This window comes from Salvelinus alpinus, chromosome 28 (genome assembly GCF_045679555.1).
Source record: "Salvelinus alpinus chromosome 28, SLU_Salpinus.1, whole genome shotgun sequence".
Lineage (NCBI taxonomy): Eukaryota > Metazoa > Chordata > Actinopteri > Salmoniformes > Salmonidae > Salvelinus > Salvelinus alpinus.
In genome coordinates, this window is record NC_092113.1 from 6,553,555 (window position 1) to 6,576,392 (window position 22,838).

A 22,838-nucleotide genomic window follows, 5' to 3' on the forward strand; every position below is an offset into this window, starting at 1 on the left:
GCTACCATAGTTCCAAGCATTAACGTGGAAGTAGCTAGTAGGAGGCTAAAGATGCATCCGCAGTCAAACAAGGAAGTACATTAATTTGGCTAACTAGCCCTTGTTTTTGTGCCAGACCAATGAGAGGGTGACTCACTGGAGGCTGGTTAGATTTGTACGTTACTAGAGCTGCATTGGGCACGAGCAAATATCAACATTTTATCCTCAAACCATTGTAGGTAACTTTGCCAACTGTCTCGTATTTCGACAGCTAATCGATAGGTAGGATAGCTAGCTAGTTAGGCAGCTGACTCGAGGGCAAAATGATTCCAGACAAAGCACCAAAGGAGGACGTTTTTCATGCAGGAGCAGCCTTGAAGAAGAATGCTCACGTTCCCAACTTTGAAAATTACAAAGAACTCTACCTGAAATCCATTGAAAATCCAGATGGTAGGATTTCGCTACACTCGCAATAACATCTGCTAAATATGTTTGTGACCCATATTTTTTATTTGATTTCTACAAATACGCGTATCAAAGCCTTGTCAACAACTTGTGGAAGTACAAGTATTGCATGAGCGGACACCTTTTCACTTCTGTATTTACAAATGATGTGCCTCTTGTCTTACAAGAAGCTAAAATGAATGTATACTGATTGCACACTCCACACAGCACCTACCGCCAGTGAGCTCACTGACTCATAGAAATTAGTTCGTTTCAGAATGGGTAATTAACAATAAACTGTTCATAAATGCCTCTACATCCAAAAACATTGTATTTGGTTCAAAGCATTCTCTTAGACCTAAACCTCGCCTGGAGTTGTGCATAAAGGGTGTGACCATTGAACAAGTTGAAGAAACTGAACTAGAAGTAACATTGGATGGTCATTTATCATGGTCAAGTCATATTGATAAAGTTTTTGTGAAGATGGGGAGAGGTATGTCTGCTTATACATAGAGCAACTGTACTAGCTAGTTGTTCAGGCCCTGATCTTGTCCCATCTTGATTACAATCCAGTAATATGTTAAGTTGCAGAAAAAGTCCTAGCAGCACGCCTTCCCCTTAACTGCATACCAAGAAATAACAACCATGCATGACCGTGTTACATGGGTGAGGAGAAGTTAACTACTTCTAGTCTTTAAGAAAAACATGTGTAAATGCCTAACCCCTTGTATAATGTATTTGCATACACTTCAAACATACATACCCCACCAGACACGGACACATGGATTTCTTCACGATACCCAAACCAAACACAGATTTAATGAGTCGCTCAGTTGTGTATAGAGCCATGGCGTCATTGAGTGCTCTGCCGCCAGAGGTTACTCAGGCAAAAAGCCAGTTTAGCTTTCAAAAACAAACATCTTGTATCACAGCGCCTATACTCTTTAGAAAAAGATTTAACTATACTCTATATATGAATAGTGTGTAAATAGTTTATATGTTTCTTTGTGACTTTAATTTGAATTGAATGTTATCATCTTGTCTATAGCTGTTCTGTACTTTGTGTATTTGTTTTATGTGGACCCCAGGAAGAGTAGCGGCTGCATTTGCAGTAGCTGATGGGGATCCTAATAAACTAAACTTATGCCAGTAGGTCTTGTTTTACTTGGGACCCAACAATGTATACATTTTGCTAGCATATCCTTAATATTTCTGTGCTAATGTGCATAAAACACCCCTTCCCTAGCTTCAGGCTCTCTCATATCTGCAGGGGTGGATAAGGATAGCTAGCCAACATCATGCAGTAATACTGTTTTTTTTATCTGTCTAACATGGATGGCAGTTCATGAGTGTTTACACATTTGGAAATGTCACAAGAAATGCATCTGTCTGACATTTCTGTTCTTCCTGGTGGTGGAGGCTGCAGGTGGCCTTGCATGATTGTCCCTTTCAACCACCTGTTAGTGGTCATCATAATGGCTCATTGTTTCCTTATTCCAGAATTCTGGGGTGACATTGCGAAAGACTTCTACTGGAAGTCGAAGCACACGGGCCAGTTCTTGGACTACAACTTTGACGTGACGAAGGGGGAGATCTACATCAAGTGCATGGAGGGGGCCACCACCAACATCTGCTACAACGTCCTTGACCGCAACGTTCATGAGAGGAAGCTTGGGGACAAAGTGGCATTCTACTGGTCAGTGTGTGTGTGTGTCAAGGGGATTACGGAGGTTGTCAAAGCACTCTCTTGTTGGTCGTTCTATGGTTCTCTGCTTGAGGGGGGGTGTCCCTCAGGAACAATGGGATGGAATGCTAGGAGAGGAGGCTAAATGGTTCAACAGTGATCCTTGGTCCTTCGTCTCTTGCCTCATTGCGCATTACTCACATCAAATATTTTTTTCCCCCCTCCTTTGTGAAAGCTAGCCTCAGTTCAAAGATGTCCCCATGAATGAATAGTGAATCCATGAGGACGAATGGGCTTCTAGTGCTGGATGGGTTATTTAGGGATGTGTTAGGTATTTGTGTGTTATGTTGGTATAAGTGAGCGTTGAAGTTGAGACGCAAAAATACACATATAAAATTGGTTGTTTGGATCCTGGCTGCTGATTGGACGAGCAGCGTTCCAAGCCTTTCTGTGTTAGCGTCGCAGACCTATGCCTGCTAATAGTTAAATCTGAAAATGATCACTGCGCCACCATAAGAATATCATGTTCCTGTCCGAATCCTCTCTTGTATTTATCTCATCTCGTGGATTATTTCTTCTTGCTTCCAACCTAGCATTTAGTTTGGTACAGCGGGGCCTCGCTGTCTGATTTCGGGAAACAATGTTTCACTTTTTAATTTTGATCTCTGTAGTACCAGTGCTCCCGAGTGGCGCTGTGATCTAAGGCACTGCATCTGTGCAAGAGGCGTCCTACAGTCCCGGGTTCGATTCCAGGCTGTATCAAATCCGGCCGTGATTGGGAGTCCCATAGGGCGGCGTACAATTGGCCCAGCGTCGTCCGGGTTTGGCCGGGGTAGGCTGTCATTGTAAATAGGAATTTGTTCTTAACTGACTTGCCTAGTTAAATAAAGGATATATACATACATACATACTATTGTAAAAAAGTTTAGGGTCACTTAGAAATGTCCTTCTTTTTGAAAGAAAATCACGTTTTCTGTCCATTTCAAATAACATAAAATCAGAAATGCAGTGTAAACATTGTTAATGTTGTAAATTACTATTGTGCCTTGAAATGGCTTGAATTGTTTTTTTAATGGAATATCTACATAGGCGTACAGAGGCCCATTATCAGCAACCATCACTCCTGTGTTCCAATTGCACGTTGTGTTAGCTTATCCAAGTTATCATTTTAAAAGGCTAATTGATCATTAGAAAATCCTTTTGCAATTATGTTAGCACAGCTGAAAACTTGTTCTGATTAAAGAAGCAATAAAACTGGCCTTCTTTAGACTAGTTGAGTATCTGGAGCATCAGCATTTGTGGGTTCGATTACAGGCTCAAAATGTCCAGAAACAAAAATTTCTCCGGAAACTCGTCAGTCTATTCTTGCCTGAGAAATGAAAGCTATTCCTTGTGAGAAATTGCCAAGAAACTGAAGACCTCATACAACACTGTGTACTACTCCCTTCACAGAAGAGCACAAACTGTCTCTAACCAGAATAGAAAGAGGAGTGGGAGGCCCCGGTGCACAACTGAGCAAGAGGACAAGTACATTAGTGTCTAGTTTGAGAAACAGATGCCTCACAAGTCCTCAACTGGCAGCTTCATTAAATAGTACCCGCAAAACATCGGTCTCAACGTCAACAGTGAAGAGGCCACTCCGGGATGCTGGCCTCCTAGGCAGAGTTCCTCTGTCCAGTGTCTGTGTTCTTTTGCCCATCTTAATCTTTTCTTTTTATTGGCCAGTCTGAGATATGGCTTTTTCTTTGCAACTCTGTAGTCTCAATGCATTGGTTTACGGACACCCAAGCTCCCAGTCACATCAAAGTTGAATTAATTTAGGTGTCTGCGTGTCTTGCAAATTGTAGCGCAGATATTGGCTAATGATGAACAACATTAGGCCTACACAGAACTTGTACAATGGTGACTGAGGTCTCAACTCTGATTTTAGAAAACTGACTTCTCACCACAGGAGAAGTTCTCACTCGTAGAATTTTGAAGTGTATTCCGTACCGACGGGCTACTCATTACATTGGTTAAAGTTAGAAGAGATTTTGCAGAACGTCCAAAGTTCTGTCTTACATTGCTGTAGCTTGAAATGCCATTCTCTGTGCTCATGACTTCTCAAGTGTGAAATGTCTGTCCCATCAGTTCCCATGTCCCATCAGCCTGTTCATACCATTATTTTGGCCCTGCTACTTATCTTATTCAGTCCAATGGATATGTCCTTTCTTTAGGAATTACTTTTTTTTGTCTCGGACTGACGTTGTAATAGGAAAGCCTATCGTCTGTTGCTAGGCTACTTTAGCTGTTTTTGTCCCTAAATGCGCCAATTTGTACTGTAGCTCGTTATGTTTATTCTGTGCTGATGTAGGTGCTAGGCAGGCATGTTTTTTTCCCTCTCCTCTGCCAACCTCTACAACAGTGGAGTGTTTCATCATCTTGACTGAGTGCTGAAAGTGTATTCATAGGACTGGCTGCCTTGACTTGTGTGTGTTTAGTCACACTCTGTCACCACCATGGGGAGGGGAACTAGTTGGATGACCTTGATCTGCCAGCAGTCGTGTGAGACTCCACCAGAGAGCAGAGTGTAGCTCATAAATAAACATCAGTCTAAAAGGGAGGAGTGTACAGTCTATTGAGAAATCCATGTTGTGTGAAAGCAGAGCTTTGCATGGGTCTTTTCGTGCTTGCACTTACACAGTTGCGAGATAACAACAGTGGCCCTCTACAGTATCTGGCAGGCCTATTGTTTCTCAATCCAAATTCACAGCCAGACCCAGGAGTGCTCTCTTTCCTTTAGATTTCTTATTACACACAGCCTAATAGGTTTTGTCCCTAAATGACCTAATTTTTACTGTAGTTCGTTATGTTTATTCTGTGCTGATGTAGGCTAGGCCTACTGTATTTATTTCTCAACTTTCCCAATATTAAGCACATTGCTTTGCTTTACACCAGGGGTATAGCCTACTGGGCTGACATGAAAATGAACCACTGGAAATGTGTCCTCCATTCACTGCTTAACCTCACTAGGGTATGTGGGACGGTACCTCAACAGCCAGTGAAACTGCAGGGCGCCAAATTCAAAACAACAGAAATCACATAATTTAAATTCCTCAAACATACAAGTAGTTTACACCATTTTAAAGATACACTTGTTGTAAATCCAGCCAAAGTGTCCGATTTCAAAAAGGTTTTACTACGAAAGCACACCAAACGATTGTTAGGTTAGAGCCAAGTCACTGAAAAAGACAGCCATTTTTCCAGCCAAAGAGAGGAGTAACAAAAAGCAGAAATAGAGATAAATGAATCACTAACCTTTGATGATCTTCATCAGATGACACTCATAGGACTTCATGTTACACAATACATGTATGTTTTGTTCAGTAAAGTTCATATTTATATCCAAAAATCTGAGTATAGGCGGGACGCTACTGTCTCACTTGGCAAAAAGACAGAGAAAATGCAGAGCGCCAAATTCAAATTAATTACTATAAAAATTACTATAAAAATCAAACTTTCATTAAATCACACATGAAAGATACCAAATTAAAGCTACACTGGTTGTGAATCCAGCCAACATCTCAGCATTCAAATAGGCTTTTCGTCGAAAGCAAACGATGCTATTATCTGAGGATAGCACCATAGTAAACAAAGAGAGAGAAGCATATTTCAACCCTGCAGGTGCGACACTAAACGCAGAAATAAAAATATAATTCATGCCTTTGACGAGCTTCTGTTGTTGGCACTCCAATATTTCCCATAAACATCACAAATGGTCCTTTTGTTCAATTAATTCCGTCGATATATATATCCAAAATGTCCATTTATTTGGCGCGTTTGATCCAGAAAAACACTGGTTCCAAATTGTGAAATGTGACTACAAAATATCTCTTAAGTTTACCTGTAAACTTTGTCAAAAAATGTCAAACTACTTTTGTAATACAACTTTAGGTATTTTTTAACGTAAATAGTCGATCAAATTGAAGACGGGATGATCTGTGTTCAATACAGGATTAATACCAACTGTAGGTTCAGTGGGGCAAAAAAGTATTTAGTCAGCCACCAATTGTGCAAGTTCTCCCACTTAAAAAGATGAGAGAGGCCTGTAATTTTCATCATAGGTACACTTCAACTATGACAGACAAAATGAGGGGGGAAAATCCAGAAAATCACATTGTAGGATTTTTAATGAATTTATTTGCAAATTATGGTGGAAAATAAGTATTTGGTCAATAACAAAAGTTTATCTCAATACTTTGTTATATACCCTTTGTTGGCAAAAAAAAAAAGTCAAAACAAATTTCACACATTATTTAGTATATGTAAAGACACGATTAAATAAAAAGTAGTCTGATAGGTGACAATATTAGCGTATCACTTGTGAATGATATATTCACTTGTCAGTGATGCCCAGCATAAGGTAAGAAACAATGGCTTTTTTTTGCCAAATATTTTAATCGTAGCACAACTCGTGTAGCCTAGCCCATAGGCCTATATGTTTTTATAAGGTTTGTATCATAACTGAAGTTGCCAAATAACTTGTTAAAATTAAGCAGATTAATCTGCTTTACAAGTGGTGTAGAGCCTAACTGGCATACATAAGCAGCACGTGAGTTTCAAGTTTGGGGAAGATCATTTTCACCTTAAGAATGCACCTTTTTTTATAATAAAATCATTACATCTATAATCGCATTTGCGGTCACTTTTGATAATGATGTTTTCCCGCTAGTGGAACATTTGCACATATAGTCATACTGCCACGTGCGCATTGCTGTGCTTATAATGTGAAGAAATAGCCTAATAGTTTATCAACGTTTTAAGCTAAATGTTTTGATCTGTTGCGTCAGCCACATTTCATAAAGATGTTTTTCTGATGCTAGTGGTTGAATTAATTTAGGATTTATCACATCCCACAACTGTCCCAGACTATGTTTGGAATATTTCTTTCTCGTACAGAATAGGTCAGCTTTTGTACTATGGGGAACAGTAGATTGACAGGCTAGTGCTTTTGCTGTTCGTTAGGCCTACTCATCTTGTTGGCTGACAAAGTAACTGTGAACAGTTCTTCCAATATCTTCAATATGCACCTCGGGAATTGGATAAGGTTGTCCGCAGTTGCGTACCTGATATCTGTCTTCACTTGTAGCCTGTGAGGAATACCTGATCACGTGACGTAGAGCTATGTGAGTGAGAGGTGCTTCGGAACAGGCAGCATTCAGGGAGAAAGGCACAAGGCAGCACTCCAGACCAAGGGCACAACGGCTGCTGGCTGCAAAAGGCATGGATTTTTTTAGGCTGCATTACGGTCACACAAAGGGGAATGCTGCCAGGAAATTTGAGGCATTAGCAAGTGCTTGTCAAATTGTGAATGACACTGATGAAATGTGTACAGCCTGCACAAAAAACAAAGCAGAGCTCATGCCTTTCAAGCGACTTTTTTAAAATAATCATTAGTCGCATCATGCAGCCTTACAATGTATTAAAAATATAAACATATAGCCCAACGTTTGTATTCCATCTAAAGTTACATAACTCTAAATGAAGCATATACGGGTACCTATTTCTTTGTTAACCAGTCAACAAAGAATAGCTGCATTTGCGCACTCCCTCAAATCATTTGGAGAAAATATCCTTCCTATTTTATTCAGCTTTGTTGTTGTATTCTTCATACTATAAAATAATGTCATGGAATTCTAAATGAACTAGTGTAGCCTACAGCAATTTTGCATCGCTAGATCAGGGCCTAACATAAGGACAACTCGGAGTATGCTATTCTGTTCTTCTGAGATGGACTACATTTTCTTCATATCATGCTTCTTTAGACCTGTCTAAAACAAAAAATGGATTTATTGTGAAGGTGTAGACTATATTCCATGTATTTATTAGACTTTTTAAAATGTAGATGTTCCAAAGGTCTGCATCAGTGGCCTGTAGGCTGTGTGGAAGCCAGGAGATGCCGAATGTGTTTATGTTAATTAACGGTCAATTATCGTGAGGCCGACCAGTTATTTGCTTGACAATCACCGGCTGACGAAATTTCATGACCAGCACAGCCCTAGGTGGGGGCCCAAAAAATCTAGCTCATCGAGGGGCTGCAGTGGCTTGTGGGTCTGCGTACCCACATCCACACATGTTGTCAGAGCCTGCCCTAGCCTTGCTAGCAAAACATCTTAGCGTCCCCCCTCATGACAGCGAAGAGAGAACATATTTAGTTATATAACTAATTTCATGCAGTTCTACTAATTTGTCATGGGGAGGATAGAACAATTACCATTATTACAGCAAAGTTCCTGCAATTCCTTCACATTTTGCCATATGTTTGCAGTTTTGGTAATTTGACCATTCTTACTACAAGTTTAGATAGCTGGCCGCTACACTAACTCAGGGTTTCTCAAACTCGGTCCTGATCCGCGGGGGGGGAATGATCCCGCGGGCCATAGGTTGCCCATCCCTGATGAAGGCCTATCAACAAAACCAATGGAGGAAATGCCGTAACATTTCCACATGGATATAGCTGTTGACTTCTATGATGGCTTACAATGGCCAATGTGTGATGTTCAATGTAGGCCTACACTTTTTCTTTTTTTAGCGTTATGCGTGGCTTGACATGAACCATTTTATGAATGTTTTACTTGTCCGAAAGCTCAAATTATAGGTGACTTGAAATTGCGCTATTGTGTTATTTTACAAATTTAAATGTATTATTATCATACAGAGAATCATACAAAAATGTATGCGACCATCTGCCTATTGGCTTATTTGCAAATTCAAGCCGGTCTCAAAATAGGACACTTTTTGCCCTTCTAAGACAAAAGCTCGCTTTTCATAGACTGATATGTACAAATTTGTGTTCTTGTAGAAAGCAATGACTCCCCCATTGCTGAGTAAAATTTGCTATAAGTGGGCTAGAAACGAACTAGCAAATAATATCAACAAATGTGCAAACTTGGCTGCACGCGTCTCTGGTAACCTAGTGTTCAAGTTCGTTGGACCAGTAACCGCAAGGTAGTTTGTTCGAATCCCCAAGATGACTAGGTGAAAAATCTGTCGACGTGCCATTGAGCAAGGCACTTAACCCTAATTGCGCCTGTAAATCACTCTGGATAAGAGCTTCTGCTAAATGACTTGAATGTAAAATGCTATGTGATCTCAGATGCGCATCTACTAGTACTCTCGGACTGCAGGTGATGGAAAAACCGCTCGTGCCAGTGAAATAGAACAAGGCTACTCCGATGCGCTCCTCAGCCTACAAAAAAATGACCAATTCTGTTTTAAAGTCTGGTTACTGGGCAAGTTTGTTTCTCTGTTAAAGCACTATGTCCCTCCTAACACAGTTGGCCATGTCATACCTCTGTGTGAACACTGGCCCATAACAGGAGCCCCAACAGACTGCTGAGAAGTCAGAGCAAAGGTCACTTATCAAGTTCACCCATCTATCCCACATTCCATGCCTAAGGATATCAATCACTGTGCCATCCTAAAACATACTTTTACGGGGGGTGGAAAGCAGATTGTGAAACTTAGATTGCTTAATATTACACAAGGCTCGATGAATTGATGATAAAATAACTGACAATATAAACTAGCCAACGCCCTGTGAGAAATGTTCCCTGTAAACTGTGGTGCAACAAACCAAATCAGTGGGCTTGTCCTTAGTTTGCCAGTCATGCGTTTTTCGTTTTAAGAGGATATTTCAAGAGATAAATTATTCCACAGCTCAGGCACATTGCTGAGTAAAGCAGAGGCAAAATGTCAGTTTATTACTTCAACCTTTTGGCACATGAGACTTAGCTAGAATAGATCCATCGTGAGCACGAGCTTTGTGAGCATGTTGGTATGAGGGAATGTTTTGAGTAGAGGTCGACCGATTTATGATTTTTCAACGCCGATACCGATTATTGGAGGACCAAATAAAGCCGCTGCCGATTTTTATATATTTGTAATAATGACAATTACAACAATGCTGAATGAACACTTTTATTTTAACTTAATATAATACATAAAATCAATTTAGTCTCAAATAAATTATGAAACATGTTCAATTTGGTTTAAATAATGCAAAAACAGTGTTGGAGAGGAAAGTGCAATATGTGTCATGTAAAAAAAGCTAACTCTTAAGTTCCTTGCTCAGAACATGAGAACATATGAAAGCTGGTGGTTCAATATTCCCAGTTAAGAAGTTTTAGGTTGTAGTTATTATAGGAAATATGACGTGTCGGCTATTTCTCTCTATACCATTTGTATTTCATTTCATATACCTTTGATCGGCTATGAAAAGCCAACTGACATTTACTCCTGAGGTGCTGACCTGCTGCACCCTCGACAACCACTGTGATTATTATTATTTGACCCTGCTGGTCATCTATGAACATTTGAACATCTTGACCATGTTCTGTTATAATCTCCACCCGGCACAGCCAGAAGAGGACTGGCCACTCCTCATAGCCTGGTTCCTCTCTAGGTTTCTTCCTAGGTTCTGGCCTTTTCTAGGGAGTTTTTCCTAGCCACCGTGCTTCTACACCTGCATTGCTTGCTATTTGGGGTTTTAGGCAGGGTTTCTGTACAGCGCTTTGAGATATCAGCTGATGTAAGAAGGGCTTTATAAGTACATTTGATTTGACTATTGGATGTTCTTATAGGCACTATAGTATTGCCAGCCTAATCTCATGAGTTGATAGGCTTGAAGTCATAAACAGCGCTGTGGTTCAAGCATTGCGAAGAGCTGCTGTCAAACGCAGGAATGTGCTGTTTGAATGAATGCTTATGAGTCTGCTGCTGCCAACCACCGCTCAGTCAGACTGCTCTATCAAATCATAGACATAATTATAATATAATAAACAGAGATATATGAACCTTTGGTCATTAATATAGTAAAATCAGGAAACTATCATTTTGAAAACAAAATGTTGATTCTTTCAGTGAAATATGGAACCGTTCCATGTTTTATTGAAGGGGTGGGAACCCTAAGTCTAAATATTGCTCTTACATTGTACAACCTTCTATGTTATGTCATAATTATGTAAAATTCTAGCAAATTAATTACGGTCACACAGTTCGCAATGAGCCAGGAGGCCCAAACTCCTGCATATACCCTGACTCTGCTTGCAGTGAATGCAAGAGAAGTGACAATTTCCCTAGTTAATATTGCCTGCTAACATCAATTTATTTTAACTAAATATCCAGGTTTAAAAATATATACTTCTGTGTATTGATTTTAAGAAGGGCATTGATGTTTATGGTTAGGTACGATTGTGCTTTTTTTCGCGACTGCGCTTTTGTTAAATCATCATCCGTTTGGCGAAGTTGAAGTAGGCTGTGATTCGATGATAAATTAACAGGCACTGCATTGATTATATGCAACGCAGGACAAGCTAGTTAACCTAGTAATATCATCAACCATGTGTAGTTAACTAGTGATTATGTGAAGATTGATTATTTGTTTTATAAGATAAGTTTAATGCTAGATAGCAACTTACCTTGGCTCCTTGCAGCCACAAGGTCCTTTTGCATAACAAGGTCCTCTCGCATAACAGGCGGTCAGCCTGCCACGCAGTTTCCTCGTGGATTGCAATATAATCGTCGTCCAAAAGGCAGATTTACCGATTGTTATGAAAACTTGAAATCGACCCTAATTAATCGGCCAGTGGTTAAATTGAGCACTGGACATTGGCATCCCGGCAACATGACTAAAACTATGGTCATTTTGGTCGGGAAAACATCTCTACAAACATTATGTATGATACATCTGTTGTTGGTCCCATCACAGGGAAGGGAATGAGCCTGGCGACATGATGAAGGTGACCTACGGAGAGCTGCTCCAGCAGGTGTGCCAGTTTGCCAACGTGCTCAAGTCCCAGGGGGTGAAGAAGGGTGACCGCGTGTCCATCTACATGCCCATGGTGGTGGAGCTGGTGGTGGCCATGCTGGCCTGCGTCCGCATCGGTGCTGTGCACTCAATCGTGGTGAGTAGCTAAAAGCCACCATCTCAACCATGTCTGGATGTGGCCTTTAGGTACATATCATACCAGCCTGATTTAGACGCCGACTTAAGCCACTTAAGTGCTAAATGGATGGAATAGCCATTTTACCAGCTTTTCCTCGTACAGATTTCGAAGGAACAAATCTATCTACCCACACCCTACAAGGCAAACACTTACGCACACACTGCACAGTGTATTTGATTAGTGTACTTTTAGTGTTTTTATTTGTGTGCTTTCCAGTTTGCAGGCTTTTCGGCAGAGTCGCTGTGCGATAGGATCCTGAACTCCCAGTGCTCGTTGCTGATCACGGCCGGTGAGACTGCAAACTAAACTGCAGTAATAATGAAACTCTTATTAGCTGGATTATAGTGCCATAGATTATCCCATGACCTCCTAATCCACGGTTTTAATTAGCCCTGCTTTATTTTTCTCATAGAGAGCCCAGTGTATAGGCTTGCCGCATCACTCTACAGATATTGATCTGGAGTGACGCTAATCTTAATTGTATAACCGCTATAACCATAACCTCTTTAGATGGGGTTCCTTTGTGTGCGCCAGTGGGGTGGTCATTGGCAATTTCTCCCCTCTAATAAAGACTGTTGCTAAGGGGACAAAGTTTTTTTTTTATTATTATTATTTTTATTTTTACTATTAAATTATACTAAAACTCTAGATGTGCATTTTGGGATTGTTTGCCATCTGAAATCCCTCAATACTCAAATGTTTTGCCACTTAGCTATACATATAATCTAAGACGGAATCATTTCCTTTTCATAGTCAGTGAGTTTCAAAATATCAAGATGAAGATTGTTCCCAGGGTGTGACCGGTTCATGCCAGTTCACTGACAGTCACATCTTACAGTACCAGTAACGTCCTGTCTATGGCATTGTTCGGTGTGCACCCTTTCACCTCATCCATTCTGAACTCCCCCCCCTCTCTCAGATGGTTTCTACAGAGGAGATAAGCTGATCAACCTGAAGGTGATCGCTGACGACGCGCTGCAGAAATGCAGGGACCAGTAAGGGCCAAGCTTTTCATGACGCACTGCTTTATCTGACTAGCTCACAGGAGGTTGGTGGCACCTTAATTGGGGAGGACGGGCTGGTGGTAATGGCTGGAGCGGAATCGGTTAAATGGTATCAAACACACCAAACGCATGGTTTCTATCCGTTCCAGTCGTTATTATGAGCCGTCCTCCCCTCAGCAGCCTCCTCTGGACTAGCTAGTCGCATTTACACACTTCTACTCGGTTTGCCGTTCCTGAAGAGATGGTTTGTCATGGTATTTACAACAACACATGCCCATGCTTGCCTCCATTAGATGTCTCCTTTGTGTGTTTACCTAGAGAGGGCTGTGACGACTTTGTTCATGTGAAAATCACGACTCTCTCTTCTTTCTCTCTTCCTCGTCTTCCTACTCCCCCACCCCTCTTCTCTGTCTGTCAGGAGTTTCCCAGTTCAGAGGTGTATCATGCTGAAACATCTGTCCAAGGAGGTGGAGGCCACTCCCCTGGTCTCCCAGTCCCCCCCTGCCAAGCGGCCCTGTCCTGACCTGCAGGTGAGACCAGCAGCAGAAGCTCCACTGTCCTATTCATCAGGGCACACCATAGTAAAATGTTTTGCAATGGAAAATAAAAATGGGTGTCGCTTATTAAGTAGTTCAGGTAGTCCCTCCCTTTTCTTCCAGTTGAGCCTAATGAATACGACCCATTTGTTCATAGGGCAGGTCTATCAACTTTACCACATGCTACGGGGGCTACTGTTTAGTTAATAATGGCTTAAGTCGTTATCCCTTTAATGTTAACTCCCTCCTGTGTTTTGTTTTACCACTTGTATTTCCTGAACCAGTCGACGCTTTTGCCTTCTTCCTTGATGTTTGTATAAGATGAGAAGTATAGATAGTCCCTCTGCAAAGCCTGTACGGCTTTGTCTCAGATGTCACAGTTCGAATGACATGAAGCCACCCCCTTTTTTAAAAATGTCTGTTGAAATAACCGTTTCTATTAACCCCTTCTAGCAGGAGAAACAGAAAGACGGCGTAAAGAAAATCCGTCCCGTCCCTCAGGTATTTCAGATTTCCCTGAGCTTGAATTTCTTGTTTCCTTGTTGTTGTTTTTAAACACCTTTCTGTCTGATCCTCTTCTCAGCGGTAGCCTAACCCTGGGGGTCGATCCTGTGTTACACCTATATTAACACCTTAACTGCTGTCTATAGAGGGTCTCCCTCTGTCTGTGTCTGTGGTCTTACTAACAGCACTCTGCTCACAACTGGTCTGGGGTCCCTTACCTTCTCTGCCTGGCTTGAGCCTTTACTTTTACCTATACTTAAGATGATAAGATCATTGGGTTTGAATTGACCTGAAAGCAACACTGAAGAATCAACAATGACTAGAAGATTTCAAATGGTAATTGACCCCTGACTCACCATGTAGATGTAGTGTATCAATATTGATCTCTCGTGCCGTCAGTGGGGCCTTTCGTTTCCTGCTATAGATAATGGCAATATTTCTCTTACTGTGATTGTGCAGCACTGTCAATATACACTGAGTGAGTGTACAAAACATTAGGAACACCTGCTCTTTCCTCGACAGACTGACCAGGTGAAAGCTATGGTCCCTTATTGATGTCAGTTGTTAAATCTACTTCGATCAGTGTAGATGAAGGGGAGGAGACAGGTTAAATAAGGATGTTTAAGCCTTGATACAATTGAGACATGGATTGTGTATGTGTGCCATTCAAAGGGTGAATGGGCAAGACAAAATATTTAAGGGCCTTTAAATGGGGTATGGTAGTAGGTGCCAGGCTCACTGGTTTTAACATGTCCAGAACTGCAACGTTGCTGGGTTTTTCACACTCAACAGTTTCACCGTGTCTATCTAAAATGGTCCACCACACAAAGGATCTCCAGCCGACTTGACACAACTGTGGGAAGCATTGAAGTCAACGTGGGCCAGCATCCCTGTGGAACGCTTTCCACACCTTGTAGAGCCCATTCCCTGACGAATTGAGGCTGTTCTGATGGCAAAGGGGGATGCAACTCAATATTATGAAGGCGTTCCCGATATTCTGTACACTCAGTGTATATCAGTATATGTGCAACGCTATCAATGTGATGCACATGTATAGCATTTTTCAGAAATGCTACGACGATAACAGTTGGCTGAAGACGCAGGACCCTACCCATAGTTTCAGAACATCTGTACAGTATATTTCATTAACCCCACCAGTGACGTTTAACCCCCAAGAACAGCAGCTTGGGAGATGCGTTTTTGATGATGAATTCTGGAAGTTGCATTATTTGCTAACTTCTCTCACTGTTGTTTCACAGACTGCTCAAGTGTAAACACTGCTGATTCCCTGGCCTCTCGCTTTCTTATTCTCTCGTTTGTTCTATTCTTTCTCGTCGAAGCGGCAGGTTTGATTTGAGCTGACTTCTGATTTTAAGCGATTTTAAAAGCATTTAATACTTCTTCCTATTGCTTAATATGAGTGTTGTCTGTTAGGCTTGGATGTTGCTCTTGACTGAATAGAATTAATCATTATTGTTGATGCGGTCTCTCGCAAGGGCTGTGAACATTCAGCTATCCGTGTCACCCAGTCAGTTATTCTGTGTGTGGTTCCGCCAGGTGCCGTGGAACCCTGAGGTGGATCAGTGCTGGCACAGCTTGCTGAGTGGCGTGTCTGACGAGTGCGAGCCGGAGTGGTGTGACTCTGAGGACCCCCTTTTCATCCTGTATACCAGCGGATCCACGGGGAAACCCAAGGTGCACAATATCACACGCAACAATTACACTCCGTTTCTGTCTCTCTGTGTCCACTCGGGAAACTCTAAAGTACATGTCTTCATCTTCCTCGGTCACATTTCCAGTTTGTTGGCCTCCCGCTCTCTCTGTGTCTTCTAGGTTTTTGCACTCTGCTTTTTTTTCTTCACATGCACGTCAGCGCTGCTGTCATGATCATGTGTGTCTCTTCTCGTCAGGGTGTTCTACACACCGTCAGTGGCTATATGCTCTACGTGGCCACCACCTTCAAGCTGGTGTTTGACTACCAGCCTGACGACGTGTACTGGTGTACGGCCGACATCGGCTGGATCACGGGCCACTCCTACATCACATATGGACCCCTGGCCAACGGCGCCACCAGCGTCCTGGTGAGTGGCGGGCCCCTCAGGCTTACTACTGTCATTAGTTCCGTTTGGGCTCTGGTGCACTATATAGGGAGTAGGTCGCCAGTTAGACACCGATGCGTTTTGTGATTAATTATGAGGAACTTGTTGCTTTTCTGGTCTTCCGCTTCAAGTTTTGTGCAACAGGTTTATAATATCGTATGATTTTAAATGGTGTCAAAAACCTCCGTAGTCCATGTTGACAAACTGTATAGAGATATTTGTTGTAACCAAGTCATGGTTTTATTGTGACTCATCTCATACAGCGACTCATTAAAATGTCTTCTCATAAAAAAAGCGATCAAAGGAGATGTTATTTTCCACCTCTGCTTCCTCACGTAGTTGAGAAGGCATTCTCTTTGATATCAGACAGCCAATTATGACTTAGTTTATGATCATAGAGTTGTTTTGACATAATCTGCCTCATTTTGTGACTGCCTCTGACTCTGTTGTGATGTGAATCTGATCGATGTCCAGTTCGAGGGTCTGCCCACCTACCCAGATGTGAGCCGCATGTGGGAGATAGTGGACAAGTACCAAGTTACCAAGTTCTACACGGCGCCCACAGCCATCCGCCTCCTCATGAAGTATGGCAGCGAGCCCGTCCAGAAGTGAGTCTCCACACACTTGGCTCATACACCCTGTTTCTAACCAGGATTGTGTTCATTAGGGCACACTGTCGCAAAATGTTTTGCAACAGAAAACAAAACTGTTCTAGTTGGACAGTTCTTCATGGTTTGACACCGTTTCAACCATTTCTGCCCTATTGAACACAACCTAGGCCTGAATATGACAGGACTTCATACAGAAAAAGGGTCCGTGTCTACAGATGGGGCTATTGAGTGCTCCATCTGCTTAAATTATCCTTTAAGTACGTCTACTGTATAGACGGTCTGTTTTTGCCCTCTCAATATACTGCTATATACATAAATACCTGCATGTTTGGTTTTGTCCTGTTGTGTGAGTCTATGGGAGTGTGTCTTCCAGGTTAACACGTTCCCTCCCCGTGTGTGTGTCAGGTACAATCGGGAGTCTCTGAAGGTGCTGGGGACGGTGGGGGAGCCCATCAATCCAGAGGCGTGGCAGTGGTACTACAGCGTGGTGGGGGACAAGAGGTGCCCCGTGGTCGACACCTTCTGGCAGACTGAGACCGTCAGTACCCACTTGTTTGTTTTTAATGAATTGGTCTTCCTCTGAATTCAGCACACACAGCTGTTTCTAGTAAAAATAGAAAACAATAACGGGCCCCGGTAGCTGCCTTGCGGCATCGACATCTCTCCTCTGTTTCTTTCACTGTAAATACTGAAAGGTAGTTTCATTTTGTCCTTTTGGTAGTTTCATTTTGTCCTTGTGACTGAATCTCTCTTTCCATTTGTTTTTCTCTCAGGGTGGCCACGTGTTGACTCCTCTTCCCGCTGCCACGCCCATGAAGCCTGGCTCTGCTGTAAGTGTTACGTTGATTCTATCAAGTTCTCCATTCCTGTCATTATGAGGGCCGAGTCGGGCTAATTTGCTCTCTGGTCTTTCCCCTCCAACACCAGACCTTCCCTTTCTTTGGAGTTGTCCCAGCCATTTTGAATGAGTCTGGGGAGGAGCTGGAGGGACCATGTGAGGGTTACCTAGTAAGAAAATTGTAGAAATTACCCAGTACTTTAATTTAGCGGTAAAAGTAATTAATTCTCATATATGCAATATGTTGTCGGCATTTGATGAATTGGATTTTGCAATGCTTTTTTGACTTTGGACATCCTTGCATCTTGTCCTCCTCCTCAGGTGTTCAAACAGGCCTGGCCAGGAGTCATGAGGACTGTGTATGGGAACCACCAGAGGTTTGAGACCACCTATTTCAAGAAATTCCCTGGATACTACGTCAGCGGTGATGGTAAGATGAGGCTAACATGGTCCTGAGCACCATCATGACTGATGTTTCTAGAATACGCACAAATATGTATTCTTTAAGTGGCATCATTTTATAGACTTCCAATTTGTTTTATGTATACTTGTTTAAATCAGAACCCTCTGTAAACGGCACTTATGTATTACCGTTTCTCCCCCAGGTTGCCGTAGGGACACGGATGGGTACTACTGGATCACAGGGAGGATGGATGACATGTTGAATGTCTCAGGTCAGTACTATCAGCTGGAGCTCTGTGAAATGTAATGCATAGTGTTGGTATGTCTGTCCTATGGTCTCTTGTTCTGCCCTGCTGCTAATGGTGGAATTCCCCTTTGTGTTGTAGGACATATTACATTATGCACAGGATACAGAAGATGTAAACTGTACAGTGAAATGGTTGCTTGCATAGTGGAGTCTTTTGTTTTAGACTTGTAGCTAGCTAGCTAAACAATATACCATGATTCCAACTCTAATGCAGAGTTCAAAACAACTGTGAACTCGGGGTAAAAAAACGTGCTCCAACTGGGGAAAATCTATTTGAACGGTCATCCAACTCGGAATTCCAACTCGGGAACTAGAGCTCCGACCTGAAGATAGATCTCTGACGTCGGGATTTGAACTAGTATTTTTAAGAGTTGCCAGTTCTCCCCCTCTGTCACGGATGCCCTTAGTTTGAAGATGTAATCCGGAGACCGGTGCTTTATATAACAGCCTTTGCGTTCTCATTTGGACACTCTCCACATTTGGCACTCCTCTCTGCTTCCGCTGGGCATTCCACTGATTTAGAAACTCGGGCCAACTTTTCCTGTGACAACGGCACCGTTTCCTCCCACAGCTGTCATCAGAAGAATCTACAATGTCTGGTTCAATGAAAAATGTTTTTAACTAAATCAAGGATTTCCTCATTGTCTGATTCATTTTCAGAATCATGAATAGTGTTCTGCTGTTGTGAAATATTAGGTAAAGTTAGTCCTCCAAGAAGGTCTGACTGATTGATAGAGAATGTTACCTTACATGCTCCAGCACTGAAATATGATTCAGAGATAAGTAGACTGTTGTGCTATATTCCTGTCAATGGAGTTTATGCATATCTGGGTCATGTTAAGTAGGGCACACCGTAGCACAAAATTTTGCAACAGAAAATGAATATCTGTGTTGGACAAGTTTAGCTAGTACCTCCCCGTTTCTAAAGGTTTTCTCCCTACTGAACACATACCAGGCCATCTGCTGAGCACGGCAGAGGTGGAGTCAGCCCTGGGAGAGCACGCGGCGGTGGCCGAGGCAGCAGTGGTGAGCCGGCTGCACCCTGTCAAGGGGGAGAGTCTCTACTGCTTTGTCACGCTCACCGATGGAGTCAGATTCAACCGCACCCTGGAGGCCGAGCTCAAAAAACAAGGTGTTTGCATGCGTCTTAGGCCAAGTACTGCCGCTGAACATGACTAAAGGGATTGTCCTCGAAGGCACCATCCTTGTTTACATGCATCTCAGAGACGATAGGTTCCTGTGTTGAAGCAGATTATTTATAACTGGGATTGAGGATGTTCAGATGACTAATGCTGTGTATTATCTGTTGTGACAGTGAGAGAGAAGATTGGTGCCATTGCCACCCCCGACTTCATACAGAATGCCCCAAGCCTTCCAAAGACCAGATCAGGTGAGAGAATAGCACATATGATGCAACATTTTACACTATGATTTTGAAAGCCGTTCTGAATGAGAGCTTTTAATTGCGTTATTGACCAAATTGCGTTTCTTCCTCTCTGTGTATACAGGTAAGATCATGCGGCGCGTGCTACGTAAGATTGCCCGTAACGAGCGGGACCTGGGGGACTTGTCCACGCTAGCTGACTCCTCGGTCATCGAGCAGCTCTTCCTGAACCACTGCTGTGGCGCAGTGTGAGTTTCCACCTGCAGAGGGAGCCAGAGAGCCCTGCCAGGGCAAAGCTGGGAGGAAGAGTTGCAGAAGGAGATGCATGCATTGAACTGTAGAGCCTTCACTGTGGGGCTCAAGCCAAAACTGGGTTTGAGGAAACACATCCCTCTAGTTTGTCAGGAGTTCTGTTCTCCCCAGTTATAAAGTACAGTTGATGTACTATTAGATTCAAGGTTTGCTTTTTTTCATTTGAACTATGTAGACTTTTGTCATTTTGTTTTATTTTCTTTGCAGGTTGACATAGGATCGCTATGTGCGTTTGTGTCTGCATGCTTGTAATGTTTTAAGTTGTTGATGTGTTTTCTACTCCCTCTGCAATCTAGAGACAGAGGGAGTTTGTTAGTGTGTACGTCTCTTTTAGTCTGTGAGTGTGGGATGATTGTACTAGAAAGAAAAGGTCACATTTTGAAAAAACAACTTAAGGACGCATAAACCTTTTATGGCGCCTACCTACTGGACTTCAGCTCCCGGTGCTGTGGTAGAACTGCTGTCATTCATGAACAAATGTCATGGGGGGGGGGGCGGACATATTTGGCATAGATGCAAGGACCTGTTATTGTCCTTTATGTCATAGGACTTCGCTTATACATGATTGTAGTTCTAATGAAGACTTGTTGTTTATTTAAAAGTGGGACCAAACATAAAATGCAGGACCCATTTAGATTATTATTATTATTATTATATTTTTTTTAATAACAGAACTATCATTGTGTTCATGTGCCAACATAACATTGAAGCTGGATGTTATAATCGTGTAGGTTAAAAAATAATAACTTCTGGTATTAGGGCCTGGGCAAAAAATGTTTTTACGCTTTGCAATTTTATCTTTTTGTTGCCCCTTTGTATCAAAGCGACATGCAATAACTCATTTTAATTTGACTTGACTACTTCATCTAGTTTTAGTGGTCATTATTTTGAATGGAACCTGGGTTGTATTCACTAGGCACTAAACTGTAGAAAACAAACAGAGTGATTACTAGGACTTTTTAATTTAACCTTTATTTTATTAGGCAAGTCAGTTAAGAACAAACTTATTTGTCCAATAAGAAATGCTCAATGTTTCAAATGTTTTCTGTTGCATACCCAGATGAATACATCCCTGTCCTGGGCATGTTGGAGTGCTGTAAATCATCTTATTCATTCACTTGCATCTCTCATCTCGCACCTCTTTGTGCATTTTGTCTTGACCTTGCTTACATTCTCCAGTAGATGGTGCTATAACATGTTTTCTGAAATCCTCAGGTTCCTCAACTCTACTACGTCTTTTCCCTGTAGTGTTCTTCCGTATAGCCAGTTTGATCTGTCAGTCAGCAGCCAGATATTATATGCACACGATGATAGACCTATACTGTGTCCAGTTATGTGTCCACGTTCAGTGTCTGACTGAACGTGACATGATGCATAGCATGGATGTGATGGAATTGTTTAGTTAGAAGCAGAATACTCTAGGAGACATGAGTATCACAGAAATACTACCTGATGCTCTGCTGCCTGTCAACAAATCCGTGGCCGACTTATCTTTCTTGTCGATAATTTAGCATTTTCTGCTATAATTGGCATTCTTTTTCTTCCGAGTGCACTTGGATACATTATCATAAGATGAGTTAAAAAGTCCTTAGTCGTTCCCTGTTTTTTTTGTTTTTGTATGGCATCCGTTTTTCATATAGTTTGACTTGGTCAGAAAATAACGTGTATTATTTAAAAGTGTGAATGTATTATAGAATACCGGTATGCTGCTGCTGTAAATTATAAATAATTCTGCAGATTGTGTGTGTGTGTGTACATGCATCTTGGCCAGGTCGTCATTGTAAATGAGATTTTTTTTTCTTTTTTTTTCAATTGACTCATCTGGTTAAATAAAGGTAAACTAAAAAGCGTATTGTCTGGCTTGTTGAATTGTAGTAGCTGCCCAAATGTTCGGTGTATTTGTTGATGCTCTGTGTTTCATCAACTGCCTAGTTTACTGGAAGCCACCAGACCATATCTTCTAGGATGAATACATATATTAATGATCCACACCCCCTCCATTGTGTTCAATTTGATTCCTCTTCAGATTTCCCCTAGAAGGGAACCTACTATCTGTTTTGAATGGAACCAGTACCACCCTCAAGTTAGCAGTGTTGGAGCATCGATAAGACTTGGTAAGCCTTTGTCATTGTGTGTAGCCTGGAGAGAGGATATACTGTGAATATATTGGTATTGATTCTTCAACTGATGTCTCTCTCCATTTCGTCTTTGTACTAGAAATCATGCTTATCTAGTATAGAAATTAAATATGCACTTGTATGATCTGCCACGTTGCTCAGTAAGATGAGCCATCTGCTGCCAATGGGGATGGCTGGGACTGAATAATTGATGGCGTTGTGCTTGTTTTTGGGCCAGCCAGTAGCATGTGTGTTCATGTCTCTCTCGATCCCCTCCATCTCAGTGTTGCGAACAACACTAACGACGCCGTGGTCGTTAATCACACGGACAGGTGAAGCTAAGGGGTTTGTCCTTGTTTTGGGGGTTGTGTGTGTGGTTTGTGTGCGCATGCAGGTGAAAGAAAAGTGTCAGGGACACCCCATTTATGTCAGGTTATTGTATTTCCTGTGCATCAAAATCCATAACTAGTGCACATGAACAGCATGGGTCCTACAGTATCTGCCTCTATGCTTTGTTCTCTGAGCATTCCCTCCACACATGAAATCTGAGCAATCTCAGATTGATCCTTTCATCCTCGCAACCTTCTTCTGGGCATGGTGATAGATATATTCAGGTCAATAAAGGTAGACC

General features: G+C 42.0%; 1 protein-coding gene across 1 annotated transcript; it reads left to right on the top strand.

Moving 5' to 3' along the window:
* The first annotated feature begins 162 nt into the window (after positions 1–162).
* On the top strand, positions 163–21,940 carry LOC139557034 (acetyl-coenzyme A synthetase, cytoplasmic-like). The gene is made up of 18 exons (XM_071371338.1): positions 163–429; positions 1,924–2,119; positions 11,856–12,051; positions 12,310–12,382; positions 13,013–13,088; positions 13,516–13,627; positions 14,087–14,134; positions 15,695–15,832; positions 16,048–16,218; positions 16,711–16,844; positions 17,253–17,385; positions 17,621–17,677; positions 17,775–17,855; positions 18,007–18,115; positions 18,291–18,359; positions 19,350–19,526; positions 19,710–19,784; positions 19,903–21,940. The coding sequence occupies exons 1-18, from the start codon at positions 303–305 to the stop codon at positions 20,028–20,030; spliced, it is 2,100 nt and encodes a 699-aa protein (XP_071227439.1). The 5' UTR covers positions 163–302; the 3' UTR covers positions 20,031–21,940.
* Positions 21,941–22,838: the final 898 nt, after the last annotated feature.

Bases quoted from the DNA above. Each gene is read 5' to 3' on its own strand.
- LOC139557034 (XM_071371338.1), top strand. From the start codon at position 303: ATGATTCCAGACAAAGCACCAAAGGAGGACGTTTTTCATGCAGGAGCA. The intron at 14,135-15,694 runs GTATTTCAGATT...TGGTTCCGCCAG, and splicing joins AAATCCGTCCCGTCCCTCAG to GTGCCGTGGAACCCTGAGGT. The intron at 18,116-18,290 runs GTAAGATGAGGC...TTTCTCCCCCAG, and splicing joins ATACTACGTCAGCGGTGATG to GTTGCCGTAGGGACACGGAT.